The following is a 17,169-nucleotide window of genomic DNA, read 5'->3' as shown; positions in this document are numbered from 1 at the left end:
GTATGTGAAATCTCATATTTTCAGAGCTTAAGGTGGCTCACGGGTCTAAATATTTTTTTTAATTTAATATAGGATTTCTCTATATTTTTCTATAAATGAACTTTCTCTTTTTATTTTTTTCTGAAAATCTTATACCCACGACCCTCCTTAAGGAAAAAAAATCTGATAGACCATTCTTGGTCATCCTGATTATAGTTCATTATGATTATATATCTGATGTGTACAAGTTCTGAATGAGTGAAGAGTCAATTAATTAAATCCTGTAATGATAATCATAACTTTTGTAAGCATGTGATATGTACTGCAGTATGCATGGAAAAAGTATCAATATGTAAAGAATAATTCATTATAATTAATCAATCAATCAACCAAAATCAATTAATCCAGCCGGACTCCATTTCAGAATTGAATACTTCATTTTATGACTATATAGGGGTATAAAAACATTGATATTAAACTTTGTGTGTGAAGCATGGAAACACATTATCAAAATATTATTTCAAGGACCATAAGAGCTTATGTTCCCTGTCTATAATTGATCATTCTGAAGCTTTCTTGGATTCTTTACCATAAACTACAAAAAAGGGCATCCATTATCAAAGAATTGTACCTATATTTTATCAATATTTAATCCTACTTTTCAGATACAACACCGATAAAATGTGTCCTAGAAAGGCCAACAGAGAACAAACGACCTCAGTATAACCTTATGTTTGTGATGAAGTTTCTGACACCTGGTAACTTTAACAAGTCATGTGACAGTCACTATGTTAATGAAACTGTTGAAATGTTCAAAGATTTAGTGGAACAGACTTGTAAAGATCCATACAGACCATTAACAACGATTAAAACACTTGTTACTAGTGGTGATGTTAGTACAATGATTAGTTATAGGTTTGGGGATTATCTCCCCTGGCAAAGTTCATTTCTTCTTTTAACTGAATTTTTAGTCTTTTTTTTTTATTTTAAGGGTGATGGTATGGTAAGGGTCTTATTTGGTCCCAAATATCGAGAAATGATGGAGCCATGATCATTATAGAAGAAAATGAAAGTTTTAGGTCCTTTTCAAAGTTTATGTAAACTTATTCATAAATGAATACAATGATATGGTAATTGGTACTTAAAAAAAAAATCTGTCATATTTGAAATGTTTACCAAAACTAAATGTCCAGTTGCTAGTTGCTGCAATTGACAGCTAAACTTCATTGACATTCTATCAGATGGTTATATAAAAACTAATGGTTTTAAAATTGTTTGATAATGTTTGATGATACCTACATATATGTTCATGCGTGGTTTAAACATGTGTTGCAGTATGATTACCCCATAAGTGATCCAATTTAAAACTATTGAATTAGGCTGAATCAAATTTCTCTTCAATCTTTTATAGATTCTACAAATAGATCTGACCATACAACTATCAGAACCAAGGGAAGGTTCCTTTGACTTGGTGTGTAACTGTAGCACTGCTTTAAATGATATTGTCAGCACAGGACTCATACAGAACAACATCAACAATGTCACATTCAATGGTTCAGAAGATACCAACTGTCCTACTGTCAGACTGAGAGCTGCAGACAGAGATAATATCACCAGTACCAGTAATTGGTCATGTGATGAAGGTTATGACCTTGTACATCACAATGAAATTTGTGTCAAAGACCCTAAACCTACCTGTGTAAAATCTACAGGTAATATCATAGTTATGATTTAGTTATATAGTAATATTATATCATTAGGAATCTAATTCTGCATCTTGATTTACTGCTCTAAGCATCATGAAGATATGCATGATATTTAAGCTTGTTTTATTCTCATATTTAGCTCTGTAGAGATTTATTCAGATAAAAGCATATGCATACTACTTTTATTCTGCATGTAAATTGTATACTTAGAAAAATAACTTGATTCTCCATCTTTTACAATACTTATTTAACCCAGAAAGATGTTTTTCTTTTCTAGATTTTCCTCTTCTCTAAAATGTAGGCTTTGAAGTTAGTTCTGTAAATTATTGACTCTTTTAGATGATCAGCTTTTCTTTCTATTACTATTACTAATTGCATGACTTACTTCTGCATGGCTGACTTGTATATTTGCAGACTGTCCAAATGTATATGTTCCACCAACTTCAACACCAAGTACGACCAGAATAACACCTACATTGTCACCTGAAACAACAACACAGTGGAACTTTCCTATCTCTCCTGTCAACCAAACTACTAACGAACTTCAAAGGTCAACTGCAATTAGTACAGCAAGGTCACCCTTAGAAACTTTTACAATGACACAAACTGCTGAGATCACTACAGTATCGGAAACTGATGGTAAAATAGAGACAACTAAATTAACATCTGTTGTACAAGATACAACACATAGAACACCAACTGTTCCAGGTGTATCTGAAGTAACATCTACAGAATCGTCTATCGTAGATAAAACAGAAGTCACAACTGCCATAATTAGGACAACACAAATGACACCAACAATTCCTGTTGTTTCGAAAATACCATCTACAGAACCATCCATCTTAAATAAAACAGAATTGACAACTGCCAATATCAGAACAACACAGAAAACAGCAACACCCAAAGTAACTACTGAACAGCAAACATCAGATCATCATATAACTGCTAGGAATACAACAGACAACTCTACTCAGTTATACAGTACAGCCAAACCTGTTGAGAATACTCAACATGCATTACGCTCCACAGAGCCTTCTGATGTAGTTACAACTCAAAAGCCCATCACAGATCCTTCTGAAACAACAAAAATGTTAGTCACAACTTCTTCTGAGTCAGTAACAACACAAAAGTCAGTCACAAATCCTTCTGAGTCATTGACAACACTAAAATCAGCCACAGAGCCTTCAAAGTCAGTAACAACACATAAGTCAGTCACAGATCCTTCTGAGTCTTTGATAACACAAAAATCAGCCACAGAGCCTTCTGGATTGGTAACAACACAAAAGTCAGTCACAGAATTGTTTTCTGAAAATATGACTACTGTAGTAAATTCAACAGAAAAATTTCAAACTTTATCACAAGCAACATATAATAATTCAGATTACACAACTCAAGAGTACAATGAAACTAACCCAGCAACCCATCAACCTACACCAACAATACCTCAGAGCTTCACCACTGATATACCAGAAAATACAACCGTTAATGAAGTAACAGCCAGAGCAACAGATGATAAAATGACATCTCCATATAATAATATCACCAAGAGAGAGGATATTGGCACCACCTCTGCTGGAAGAAAAATATTTACAGATGCCACTATAAATACAACACAAGTTCCAACTCAAACACAAGATAATATAACAGTAAGAGAAATCCAGACACCAACTCAAATACAAGATAACACCACTGAACAAGTTTCTGTTACACAGACTGAACTACAAGATAACACAACAGTAACAGCTCCTGTCACACAAACACAACTACAAGATAACACAACCAGTAATTCACAGCTAACAACCCAACCATCTATAACTATGGAAAACAAGACAGAGAATGTAATGACAACAGAAAAAACAACACAATCAATGACAGAAACTGTCTCTGAAGTTACTACACAGGCAGGAACTACTACCATGTCTCAAAATAACACTGAATTACAAGTGTCACAGGCAGTCACTGAAATGGTAACTAATGCAAAAACCACAGCTGACCTACAACCAAATACAGTCAAAACTACAGCTGACCAACAACCAACTACAGTCAAAACTACAGCCAACCAACCAAATACATACAAGACTACAGCTGACCAACAAATTACTACAGCTAAAATTACAGCTGAACAACAACCAACTACAGTCAAAAGTACAGCTGACCAACAACTTACTACAGTCAAAACTACAGCCAACCAACCAAATACAGACAAGACTACAGCTGACCAACAAATTACTACAATAAAAACAACAGCTGACCAACAATTAACTACAGTCAAAAGTACAGCTGACCAACAATTAACTACAGTCAAAACTACAGCCAACCAACCAAAAACAGACAAAACTACAGCTGACCAACAATTAACTACAGTCAAAACTACAGCAAACCAACCAAAATCAGACAAAACTACAGCTGACCAACAACCAACAACAGTCAAAACTACAGCTGACCAACAACCTACTTCAGTTAAAACTACAGCTGACCAACAACCAACTACAGTCAAAACTACACCTGACCAACAACTTACTACAGTCAAAACTACAGCCACACAACCAAATACAGTCAAAACAACACCTGACCAACAACCAACTACAGTCAAAACTACACCTGACCAACAACCAACTACAGTCAAAACTACAACTAGCCAACCAAATACAGTGAAAACAACAGCTGATCCTGAGATCACAACACAGGTTCTGACTACCCCTGGTATAACAATTCCTACAAGTGAGTAGTTTAGTTAGATCAACAACATACCCTGTTTTACTTTTTATTAAGGGGGTCTCAGGGGGGTTTTGATCCCAGATCATGCTTACTGTTTTGTCAGATTCCTGTATCCTGCTTACACTATGTACGTAAGCAATTCTAATTTTTTGTGTAATTTCCTGTGTCCTGTAAGACTTCATTTCCCCTTTTCACTACCCAATAATTTTGACTTTCACATGTCACACTTACAAAAAAAATCAACCTTAATGAGAACCACTATTGACATAATTTCTGCAACACAATTGTTGTAATATTTAAAATGTTATCGTATTCTTATCTTAATTCAAATTATTATCTGTCATTTCTGGAATTCCCCTTATTACTTTTACAACAAAGTAATGTACATCTGCAAACTTGAAGCATGTGTTTGTTTGTTAGTTAGCAGGTACAACTATAAAAATGCATGTTTTTTATGACATTAAACTGTGCATGCCTAATCTGTGTTTACAATCAAAGTTGTAGATGTATAAACCAATTTTCTTATATATGACAAATATATGACATACATATTTTGTTGTCGGGTTGTTGGCTCATTGAGATAATATCATATTTTGTCAAAATCACAGAGGCTTCCTGTAAAATTTATAATTTAAAAGACTGAATTACATTTTTAAAAATCTACAAATCATCTTAATGAAGAAATACAAATGTAATACATGTACAAAAATGTAGAAAATATCAATGCAAGTCATGTGATAATCTTTCTTTTATTAAAACTTTGAATATATATATACAGATCTGAAGTTTGGAATCTTAACTCATATGATAAACTGTAAAATCTTGAGTATCATAGAAAAATATGGACAGACCGGTGTTTTCTTTGTTGAAATTTATAAATGTAACGGTTGTTTAAATGGTTTAAATTTCAGCTACTGCACCAAAGTATGTAATAGAGATGACAGCTGTTCTGATCCCAGCAAATCTAAGTCAGCCATGTAAAGCAAATATCAACACGGCCATTTCAGACATACTCAGTTCCACAGCGGGTGTTAGTAATTCTCTACAAAACACAAAGACATGCTCCAAATATAACATCAAAGTTTTCATTGAAACAGCAATAAACATGACAATATCTACAGTAAGTATTGGATTCAAAATGTCTGCCACATTCACATTTGCAAAGTTGTACACAAATTAGTAATTGAACACATAAAATTATTTAGATGATAACTTGCGAAAGTATGAAACACTGTGATATGATAGATTTGTATGCATAGCCTTCAATTGGACTTTTCAGAATCTAGGGACTATGGGTAATCTCATTGTTCATACACCAAAAGGGAGAAAACATTACTTCATTGGCTCAATTTCCACTGTTTAGTACGTTTTAAACCAATCACAACGTTTTGGTGTACACTTTTGAAAATTTTACCCAGAATGCATTAGATTCTGAAACGGTAAATAATCATTATGCATGTATGTGATCTAAATGGAATGCTATTGTAGAAAAGGGCTATCTTCTTAACTATTTATCTTTTTTTTAAAAAGCATGGATATTTAATTCCAGAATAAAAAGATTATATTGGCAATGTGGGAAGATATAAATAGAGAAGGTGTAATTTATGACCAAATAATTTAAAAGATAAAATGATTTAATGTTAATGATAACTCCATTATGAGATCAAAATTAGACCTTGGCTCAAAGCTAATAACATTCTCCCCTTCTTAAAAATATGTTCATGGCATAGTAGGATATTTAAATTGGTTGAATGTTTTTATTTACATTTCAAGATTTCATGAATTTATTTTTTGTTTGTGTGTTATTAAAAGAATTAAAGAATATGTTCTTTTTTTTTTATATAAAAGGTAAAAGTAACAAAGAAATACAGTTTGGTTGGACAAACACAAGCCATTCTGACACCATGTGGACAGGATATTGATGACAAGCTATTATTAGAACTAAGAGAAAGTCTGAGTAATCTCCCCTCACAGACTATATGTCTGCAGTCATTACAGGAGACAAGCATCACTGCCAGTCTGTGGAAGTGTAGTGATGGCTATGTCATGGATAGATCCGGAGAACTTTGTCATATTGTTACTCTGACAACAGACTCTGTTACCATAGAAACAACTACTGCTGTAGTGTCCACGACAACTGTGCCACCAAAAGTCACGACAGCTGTTATAACTGTGCCACCAACAACAATCAGTTCTACAACTACCCCACCAACCACCACCACTATGATGAAACCAACCACTCAAGGAACCACACTCCCCCCTAGTAAGCAAAATATTGTTATCTAAAAGGGCTTTGCCTTTTCCCATTGCAATGGGCTGAATACTTTTTCAAGTTACAATTTGAATTATTTTCTTCAAACTGATAAACTGATTTAAATTTTCAGTATAAAGATACTTCAGTGTATTGAATACACTCTTACCGTTCATGAAATTCTTTTCCTTTTAAGGCGGTACTATGATTTTAAGATTTTTCATTAGAGGTTTGAGACCATGGAAATAGTTATTATGCTATTTGGTTCCCAAGTTAAATAGATGGTTTTATGTCCATATTTTTCTGATTTCTACAGTTTGAAAATATTTTGAAATTCTTTTATCGATTGTCCAGCAAAAATGTTTGTTGGATGAGAGAAAACCGATTACGGAAGAAGAAAGAGTTCAAATCATGCACATATCTTTCATTAAACAGTTATAATCTTCAATTACCTTAAAGTAAAATAGTAAGGATTATGTAATTTTATCAGTTTTTAACCCTACAAAATCTTGCACTGTGATGGATTAAAACATTTTCTTTCTTTTTCCAGCTTCTGCAGCATTTTACCTGATACAGGTAGAGGCAGTATTTACAGGTACTAACTTAACATGGGATGGATGTATTACTGCTACAAGAACCCAGATTGAAGAAAAAGTAGAGAGCATTAGTACGAGTATCATAAAAGGTTTAAACAAGGACTGGAAGCAATGTACTAAACAGTCGGATATCGTCCTGTTATCTCAGACAGGAAAAATAGCTGTCACCCCAGATAGAGTAAGTTAGCCAATCTCTTTTATTTTTATCCACAATAGAGCCGTAGTTTCAATGCACTTCACATTCTTCCTTATTGTGGTCTCCTAAAAATTGTTTTTGATATCTAATGCTGATTTAATATCTTAACTTTCACCAGTCTTAAAGTAATTTAGGATTCAATTTAAATGCATTCTGTTGTATCTATTAAAAAAAAATGTTCTTTTATAACAATTTTCTTGCAATTGGTTAATTTCTTTTAAAAAGAATGTTCTTGCTAAACAATTTTCTTACAACAAGTCAGTTTCTTATTGTAGTGTTCAATTTCATATTATTAACTTCCCATGTCAACATGAAGCCATTTTCAAGCATAGCTCTGAATTTATTTGTTTCATCGTGCACTATTTGCTTATATTCGGGTTGATTTTAGAATCTGTTACTGGCGCTAGACAATTGCATAATGCTTTAAATCTTGGTGACTGCAAATTGCGTCATTGTATAAAAATCATGCTTGCATTTTAATGTTGCCATAATTGTGGTATATGATATAGTGGTTCATCAATAAACAGATTTTGGGGATGCTAAAGATTTCAAACTTGTAAGCTTGATTTTAAAGTCATCTTTCAAATTTCAGACTTCACGTGTAAGGATTTTTCTTTAGTCTTTGCTTTCCACCCATATGGTGGCTGAATATATTACTGCTTCAGTTTCAGTCAAATATGTTATAAATGAATATATCCAGATCTGAAACGACTTTTAATACTTCAATTTCTTACCTAAATATGTATTATATTACTTGGTATGAGCTTGTGGAAGGGTCATTTTTGTTTTTATTTATAAAAAAAGGTGTTGCATGGAAGAATCCATTTTGTTTTTCTATGAAAAGCAGGTAGATGCATGATGGTTATTTTGAGACTTCAGTATAATATTAAAAAAAATCATGGAGATAAATTTAAGTCTAGCAAAATTTAAAAGATGTTAGACAGAGCTGTACAGTTTTTAATGACATTTTAAAAACTATTATATTAGAAATGTTTGTTTCCAGCTAAAACTGAAAATTCAGTATCCCTCGGTACATAGGGTAAGTCACATGGCATGAATTTAAAGTATGCCTCAGCAAATTAAGGATTATTATATGTAATTTGTGTCATTTCAGTTTTATGAATGCAAATTTGTAAATGTTGACAAATTTATAAGATTTTTTGTAGTTTTATAGCTTTTCCAAGTTATTTTTATAGTAAATGTATTATCCCATCAAAGTTGCTATAGAAAACACACACAATATAATGAATGAATTGCACAAGTTGACCCTTTGTTTTGTCTTGTTATTTAATATGCATGATGTTATGTTATTGAGCTTGTGTCAAATAATGTTTTAATAGTTTTTGATTTGATAAACAGATTTTTTTATTTATTTTTACTTCCAAAAACACCTTAACAAACCTTTTAAAATTTATTATAACATTTAAATATTTAATGTGTTTTAACATAATATTCAATATTTATTGTACCATTTTAAAATTAAGAATCTTTGTCTCAAAGCAAAGGTAAATAAACAAGCCATGAAATAATTTGAATACATTGTATTAAATTTAAATTATTGAAAAGAACACATTGCAGTACAGTCGGTTTTCAAATGAAAAATGAATTTTATGTTAATTTTATATTAGATGCTCAATGATCTATGTTCTTTTATGCCTAGACAGTTGGGATACACATGTTATTTTTTTATTTTTTTATTCATTTATTTGAACTGTTATCATTACAGCTCCAGGCAAAATGAATAGCCCTCTCTGAACATAGAAAATGATAGTGCAAGTGGGGCATTCATGTATTATGAACACATTCTTGTTTACAGTTGAAATATTAAATGCTTGAAAAAATCTTTAAAAATTATTCATATGAATCAATTTTTTTTAGGTACCTGAATTTTGTGTCATTCAGCTTGAGCTTAAAAGAACTACTTATTAAGTTACTTCACTGAAATAAGATTATTTTTTTTAGTGTATAATAATTGATTTTAGTTTCGGGCACTCCAAATTGAATAATTGCTCTTTGTACTTAAAGAGCAAGAAATATTTTATTACACTAAGAAAGTAATTTTCTGTGAATTGTGAGATGAGCAATGACATTTTAAAATGAATTTGTTGATTTTATAAAAATGCAGCAATTCTTCAGGGAATGGCAGAAATTATTTTACAGGGTCTCTAAAATTATGGAGTAAATGTTTGAGAAGAATTATGTTATAATAATTTTCTATTTTGTTACAGCTTGAACTGACAGCACCATTTGCCATCCAGAGTCCAAGTGTAGCTACAAGCATCGTTACAGATTGTGCCAGCAATGGTGTTCAAGGTCATATCAATTCCAAATTCCATGGACTGCTGCAAGAAATAAATCCAGGAGTCTGTTTTGTCACACTTCAAACTTTTGAGATTCCATTCTCCGATTGGTCTTGTAATGACAATTACGAGTATGATCCGACCTCAGAGATTTGTCGATTGATTCAGACTACAAAAAGTCAAACTACAACACCTTCACCTTCTAATACATTAATGGCCAGTGACATCAAATATTTTATTCCTCATGGTGTACTATCATTGTCAATACAGTTTTCACATCTATCCATTCAGAATGAAGCTTTTTGTCTGACAGAGTATAGGAACTTATTGGTATCACTAATGCAGAGTCAGACATCATTGTTTAACAATGGAAACATGGTTAACGCAAAGATATATTGTGCAGACATTTATATCAGCTTATATGGAATAGACAGTATGGCCGAGGATGTAGTATTGTCGGTGTCACCTGGTATGGTAAGTATATAAAGTTACAATTAATTAAGATTTTCTGTGTAAAGAAGTAAAACGTTGATGTGAATGTAAGGACTCAATATGTAATTGTAAAAAAAAATGTTTTTTGAAAATCATATGTTGATGATGATTTAAAATTGATGCACAATTAACTTAAGGAGGCTCTCGGGTCTAAATCAATTTTTTTATTTAATATAAGATTTCGCTAATTTTTTCTCCAAATTAACTTTATCTTATACCTAATAGAAAAATAAAATAGAATAAAGGGTTCACCGATCATTTACGCTCACAATCTGCTTTCGAAAGAAGCATACATTTTGTAAAAGGTACTCTTTTTCTGTTGAACTAATAGGGAGAAAAAAAGGTAATATCGAAATAAAAAAAGAACTTAATTACAGAAATGGCTTTAATTTTACAATTATTTAGATTATGTATAGCTTATTTGAAAACAATAATAAAACATATAGGTCACTGATGAGTAAAAAAAAGATATTTCAATTTAATGCAAAAAAATAGCATTTTTGCACCAAAGGGAGATAATTTGGAGCTTTTTCAATGATACAAACATTTTAAAAGTCATCTGGGGCCAAACCAAATCGATTTTTTGTGTTAATTTTTGTATCATATCATAAAGTAATAACTAATAGTGAAATAGATAAAATTTGTTATGAAAAAACAAATATTTAATTTTTTGCTGAAATTTTTGTTCACGCGAGCCTCCTTAAATACATATTACAATCTTACAGGTGATCTTATAGACTCAAATATGGGATTTTTTTTCGTTAAAGTTTAGGAAATGAGATACATGTATCAGTTGAAAACATTTTTATTTTAACATAGAGTGACAACTTTTTTTATTGTTATTGAAAGTGTTTTCTTCTTTTCAGTTGAATGGCCAGGTTGCTGTTAAATTGTTTGCCACTTCAAGTAGCTTTACCAGTAACGCAAGTTATAATTCATGCATTGGTTGGATAGCCTCTAAACTTATGAATGTCAGCAGCTATGCACTGATTGGTCAATCCACTCTTCCATCATCTAATGCTACATTGTGTAGTAATGTGACATTGAATAATGTTTCTATTACTAATGTTGCTTTTGACTGTACTACAGGATACCAGAAGGCCTTATATAATTCATACTTCCTATGTCTTAGAGGTAAGATTTACAACAGGATATCAGTTTGTTTGAAATTTTTTATTGTAAATTTAAAGGGATAGATAATATGCTGGATTCCTTGCAATACAGAGTAGCTAGCAGATATAAATGAAATGAGTGACATTGAAATGAGTTACTTTACTCACGGTTCTTGAAAAAAAAATCCAATTTTCAATCAAATTGCAAGACTTTGTGAGCAAGTTTATAGATATAGGAAGATGTGGTGTGAGTGCCAATGACACAACTCTCCATCCAAATAACAATTTAAAAATTAAACCATTATAGGTTAAAGTACGGCCTTCAACACGGAGCCTTGGCAGTAATATAAGTATACCTGTTAAAAATACTATAAAAAGATAATGAAGCTGTCTATTTTTTATGAAAACAATCATGAATAAATCAAAATCTACGATACTAAATATCATTATTTTTTTATAATCTTAGATGATCGTACAAAGTACATAGCACCTTTACTTTTGTCATACCAATGGCACCAACTAAGTAGTAAACCGTGTATAAACAGTTTGATGACCAGACTTTCAGCAGAGTCCATTCCATTTGTACAACAGTATGCTAAGCAGCCATCTTGTCCCTCAGACATTATTCTACAGCAGAATGGTACTGTTACATCGTCCTTCAGTAGTAATTATTCTCATGTAAGTATTTCAGTATATGAATATGCTCATAATCGAAAGAAGAGATTTTGATGGTGATAAGTTTAAAGTTTAGTTTCAGAATCTATAACCACTTCATTAATTAGTTATCTCATTGACCTGAACTTCCATTGAAATTTAAAAATAAAGGTAAAAAGATGTGGTTTCCAAAGAGACAAATCCCTACTAGAGACAAATGATGTAGAAGTTAGCAACTAGAGGTGTAGTGTACTGTCTTCAAAATCTTTGCTGATGCAAGCAATCCATGTTCATTTCAGGGTAATATTACCATAGCTTATGAACTGAGCAGCCAGACAGAAACTGCAGGATCAATTTCAGCATTTTCATTGTGTGCAGTTACAATTCTTCAAGAAGCAAGGACATACTTTGAACAGAAATCATCTGAAATATTTAGCTCAGAGAAGGTTATGGAGTCTTGTGGATCAACACAGCCAGTAGTAACCATGCCTGTTGTTAGTGGTCATTACATATGTCCTAGTGAGAAAATGTGGGACCAGATCAAAAATCAATGTATCAATCCAGGTAAAAATAATGTTAGCGTAGTAATGTAGTTCCTAGTATTTGTTTGTTTTACTAGAACATCATTTTCTAGGTTATTGAATCTAAATTTGAGACAAAAGCGAAATAAATTTAAAAAAATATTTGTCTCTCACTTTCAGCGTTTTTGCTCTGTTAATCTAACAAAAATATCATTAGTAAATTCTAGAAAATTTATACAGTTATATGATGGTCTGTGTATGACAGTGAGTGCAGTGATGTCCAGTTTTAAACACAGAAAGTTTTTTACATGAATTGTAGTTGACTTATCCTTATAATATTACAACATTCTAATGTATCTAGGACCAACAATAAATCTCAACTCTGTTTCTAGATGTGTTTTTAACATACGTTAGTTTAACGTTTACCCAATTAACATGTTGATGTATAATGCTGCACTGGGTGAACCCTTTATTTTATTGTTTTAAATGCCTTTTGCACCTTTTTTTTCAATTGTAAACTCCTCAATCTAAAATTTTAATATATGTTTCATTTTATGTTTATGTTGTTGAAGCATGATTCAGAGCTTAAACCAGCTAAGCATGATAATATGTATATTTTATTTTACTAGTTCTTTTTTTTCATTTTCCATGCATGAAATTTTTGTTATGCTCAGTAACTTTCTTTTTCCTGTTATCCCATTCACTCAATTATACTCTTGTTTACAGTGTTTTATATGAATAACAACTTTTATGTATATTACCTTAGAATATTTTTGTTTCAGAAAATGATACAGAAATAATAAATGGAACCTTAACTTCAGTATCTTCATTTTCTATCTTGAAAACACAACAATTTGAAACCACCTCTGATCAGTCTGTTACAAGTCCCACTATTAAACAAAATGATGTAACATTAGCCCAAACAACACAAGATCAACTAAAAATTACATCAAACTCAATAAGTTCTACTGACAAACAAATCAAGGAAGAAGAAATAAGTTCAGCACAAACAGTACCATTCGGAACAACTCTGAATACAATAGAAGTAGCAACCACAGGAAAATCAACTGACACAACACAAACTTTTTATGGTACAACTGTTATTACAAATACCTTACATATAAACAAATTAATGACATCAGAGTATATCCCTTCAATACCATCTACAGCCGTCATATCTGTACTAACAACTCCAATATCTACAACTGCAACATCACCAACCACAACTGAAACATCTGGAACATCACCAACCACAACAGAAACAACTGTAACATCACCAACCACAACTGAAACATCTGTAACATCACCAACCCCAATAACTACAACTGTAACATCACCAACCACAACTGAAACATCTGTAACATCACCAACCCAAATATCTACAACTGTAACATCACCAACCACAACTGAAACAACTGTAACATCACCAACCCCAACTGAAACATCTGTAACATCACCAACCACAACTGAAACATCTGTAACATCACCAACCACAACTGAAACATCTGTAACATCACCAACCACAACTGAAACATCTGTAACATCACCAACCCCAATATCTACAGCTGTAACAATACCAACCAATACTAAATCACATGAAACAACACCAAAAACAACTGAAATATCAGTAACAATACCAACACCAATATCTACAACTGTAACAACACCAACAACAACTGAGGCATTTGTAACATCACCAACCACAACTGAAACATCTGTTACATTACCAACCATAACTGAAGCATTTGTAACATCACCAACTACAACTAAAACGCCTGTAATAACACGAACCACAAATGAAGCATTAGTAACATCACTAAATACAACTGACACATTAGTATCATCACCAAACACAACTGAAACAGTTGTTACATCACCAACCACAATTGAAACATTTGCAACATCACCATCCACATCTGTAGCATTTGTAACATCAACTGAATCATTTGAAACGTCACCAACTACAAGTAAAACATCAGGAACAACAGCAACCACAACTGAAATATCTGTAACTACACTAACCACAGCAGAAACGTCTGTAACAACACCAACCCCAATATCTACAACTGTAACATCACCAACCACAACTGAAACGTTTATAACATCACCAACCATAACTGAAATATCTGTAACTTCACCAACCACCGCTGAAACGTCTGTAACATCACCAACCCCAATATCTACAACTATAACATCACCAACCACAACTGAAACATATATAAGAACCCCAATCCCAATATCTATAACTGTAACAACACCAACAACTACTGAAACACATACAACAACACAAAAAACAACTGAAACACATACAACAACACAAAAAACAACTGAAATATCTCTAACAACACCAATCACATCTGAAACAGCTGTTACAATACAAACCTCAACTGAAACGTCAATAACAATACCAATTCAAAAGTCAACATCTGTAACAACACCAACAACAACTGAAATGCCAGTAACAACATCAACCACAACTGAAACATATGTTACAACGCCAACCACAACTGAACCATCTGTTCCAACACAAATCACAACTGAAACATCTTTTCCAACAACAACTGGAACATATGCAGCAACGTTAACAACAACTGAAATATCTGTAACAACACCAACAACAGCTGAAACATATGTGACAACACCAACAACAACTGAAATATCTCTAACAACACCAACAACAGCTAAACAATCTGTAGAAGCACCAACAACAGCTGAAACATCTCTGGCAACACCAACCACTACTGAAGATTCTGGAACAACACCAACTACGAGTGAAACATCTGTAACAACACCAACTACAAGTGAAACATCTGTAGCAACACCATCTACAAGTGAAACATCTGTAGCAATACCAACTACAAGTGAAACAGCTATAACAACATCAACTACAAGTGAAACATCAATAGCAACACCAACAACAAGTGAAACATCTGTAATAACACCAACAACAAGTGAAACATCTGTAATAACACCAACTACGAGTGAAACATTTGTAACAACACCAACTACAAGTAACACATTTGTAACAACACCAACTACAAATGAAACATCTGTAGCAACACCAACTACAAGTGAAACATATGTAGCAACACCAACTACAAGTGAAACATTTGTAACAACACCAACTACAAGTAACACATTTGTAACAACACCAACTACAAATGAAACATCTGTAGCAACACCAACTACAAGTGAAACATCTGTAGCAACACCAACTACAAGTGAAACATTTGTAACAACACCAACTACAAGTGAAACAGCTATAACAACATCAACTACAAGTGAAACATCAATAGCAACACCAACAACAAGTGAAACATCTGTAATAATACCAACAACAAGTGAAACATCTGTAATAACACCAACTACGAGTGAAACATCTGTAACAACACCAACTACAAGTGAGACATCTGTAATAACACCAACAGCAAGTGAAACATCTGTAATAATACCAACCACTACTGAATTACATGTGCCAATAACAACAACTGTAACATCTGAGGCAATAACAACTTTAACTAAAATGTCTATAACAACACCAACGACAACTACATCACTTGTTGACACTTCAACAATAGAACAAGATGAGGCAACAACAACTAAACATGTTGACACTGCAACTATTACACATGCTGAGGCAACAGCTAAAATACTTTTTGACACTTCAACCATAACACTTGATGAAGCAACATCTACAGAACTAGTTAAAATTTCAACAAAAGCAAAAGATGATGCAACAACTATAGAACATGTTGACACTTCATCCAAAGCACAAGCTGAGGCATCAACTTTAAAACATGATGACACTTCAACTATAAGACATGATGATGCAACAACTACAGAACAGGTTGGCACTCCAACAATAGCACAAGCTGAGGCAACAATAGTACAAGATGAGTCAACAATTACAGAACATTTTGACAATTCAACAACAATACAAATTGATGCAACAACTAAGAAATATGTTGACACTACAACAATAGGACATGTTGAAGTAACTTCTAATAAACATGTTAACACTGAAACTATAGTACAATTTGATACAACAACTATAGATGTTGACACGTCAACAATCGCACAAGATGATGCAATAACAGAACAAGTTAGTACTACACCCACATATCAAAATGATACAGCTACATTGCAAACAAGTACCCCTTTACAAATAAATACAGCTTCTCTTTCAACCTTAATAACTACAGCCTCACTTTCAACTCAAAAAACTACAACCTCATTTTCAACACAAATAACTACAGCCTCACTCTCAACACAAATAACAACAGAAGAGACTGATCCTCCAATTTGTTATGAATGCAATGAGAAAAAGAATGATGAGAGTTGTAATCAGATCACAAAGCAATGTCAACAGGTTAATTTCTTTTATTTTTATTTAAACCTATATAATTGATGTCTGATAAAATACTGAAATATATTGTAACTGTTCATTTATATTTAATAAACATTCAAAAAATGAAAATAGCTTATAGTTTTATTTTTCCTTTAAAATGAATAACTTTTCTTTAACTTGATATTTGTCATATTGGTCAAAGTTTTTCTTTTTAATTAAAATATGGTAAATATTTGTAGATTTATGCATAATGTTTATCTTAATTTACAAAATGAAAATTAAATTTTTATTCTAAT

At 32.4% G+C, this 17,169-nt stretch overlaps 1 protein-coding gene across 1 annotated transcript in view; it reads left to right on the top strand.

Annotated features, from left to right (window-relative positions):
* LOC134726590 (uncharacterized) overlaps window positions 1–17,169 on the top strand; it is a 120,554-nt gene that overhangs the window by 57,156 nt on the left and 46,229 nt on the right. Inside the window, exons 23-35 of the mRNA XM_063590999.1 lie at window positions 645–871; window positions 1,391–1,691; window positions 2,100–4,406; window positions 5,315–5,523; window positions 6,252–6,666; window positions 7,205–7,428; window positions 8,450–8,485; window positions 9,675–10,220; window positions 11,105–11,372; window positions 11,817–12,028; window positions 12,304–12,568; window positions 13,308–14,773; window positions 14,945–16,894. Coding sequence (XP_063447069.1) covers window positions 645–871; window positions 1,391–1,691; window positions 2,100–4,406; window positions 5,315–5,523; window positions 6,252–6,666; window positions 7,205–7,428; window positions 8,450–8,485; window positions 9,675–10,220; window positions 11,105–11,372; window positions 11,817–12,028; window positions 12,304–12,568; window positions 13,308–14,773; window positions 14,945–16,894 — 8,426 coding nt within the window. The remainder of the gene's footprint in view (window positions 1–644; window positions 872–1,390; window positions 1,692–2,099; window positions 4,407–5,314; window positions 5,524–6,251; window positions 6,667–7,204; window positions 7,429–8,449; window positions 8,486–9,674; window positions 10,221–11,104; window positions 11,373–11,816; window positions 12,029–12,303; window positions 12,569–13,307; window positions 14,774–14,944; window positions 16,895–17,169) is intronic.

This window comes from Mytilus trossulus, chromosome 7, assembly GCF_036588685.1.
Source record: "Mytilus trossulus isolate FHL-02 chromosome 7, PNRI_Mtr1.1.1.hap1, whole genome shotgun sequence".
Taxonomy (NCBI): Eukaryota; Metazoa; Mollusca; class Bivalvia; order Mytilida; family Mytilidae; genus Mytilus; species Mytilus trossulus.
This window is presented reverse-complemented; position numbering and strand designations above follow the sequence as displayed.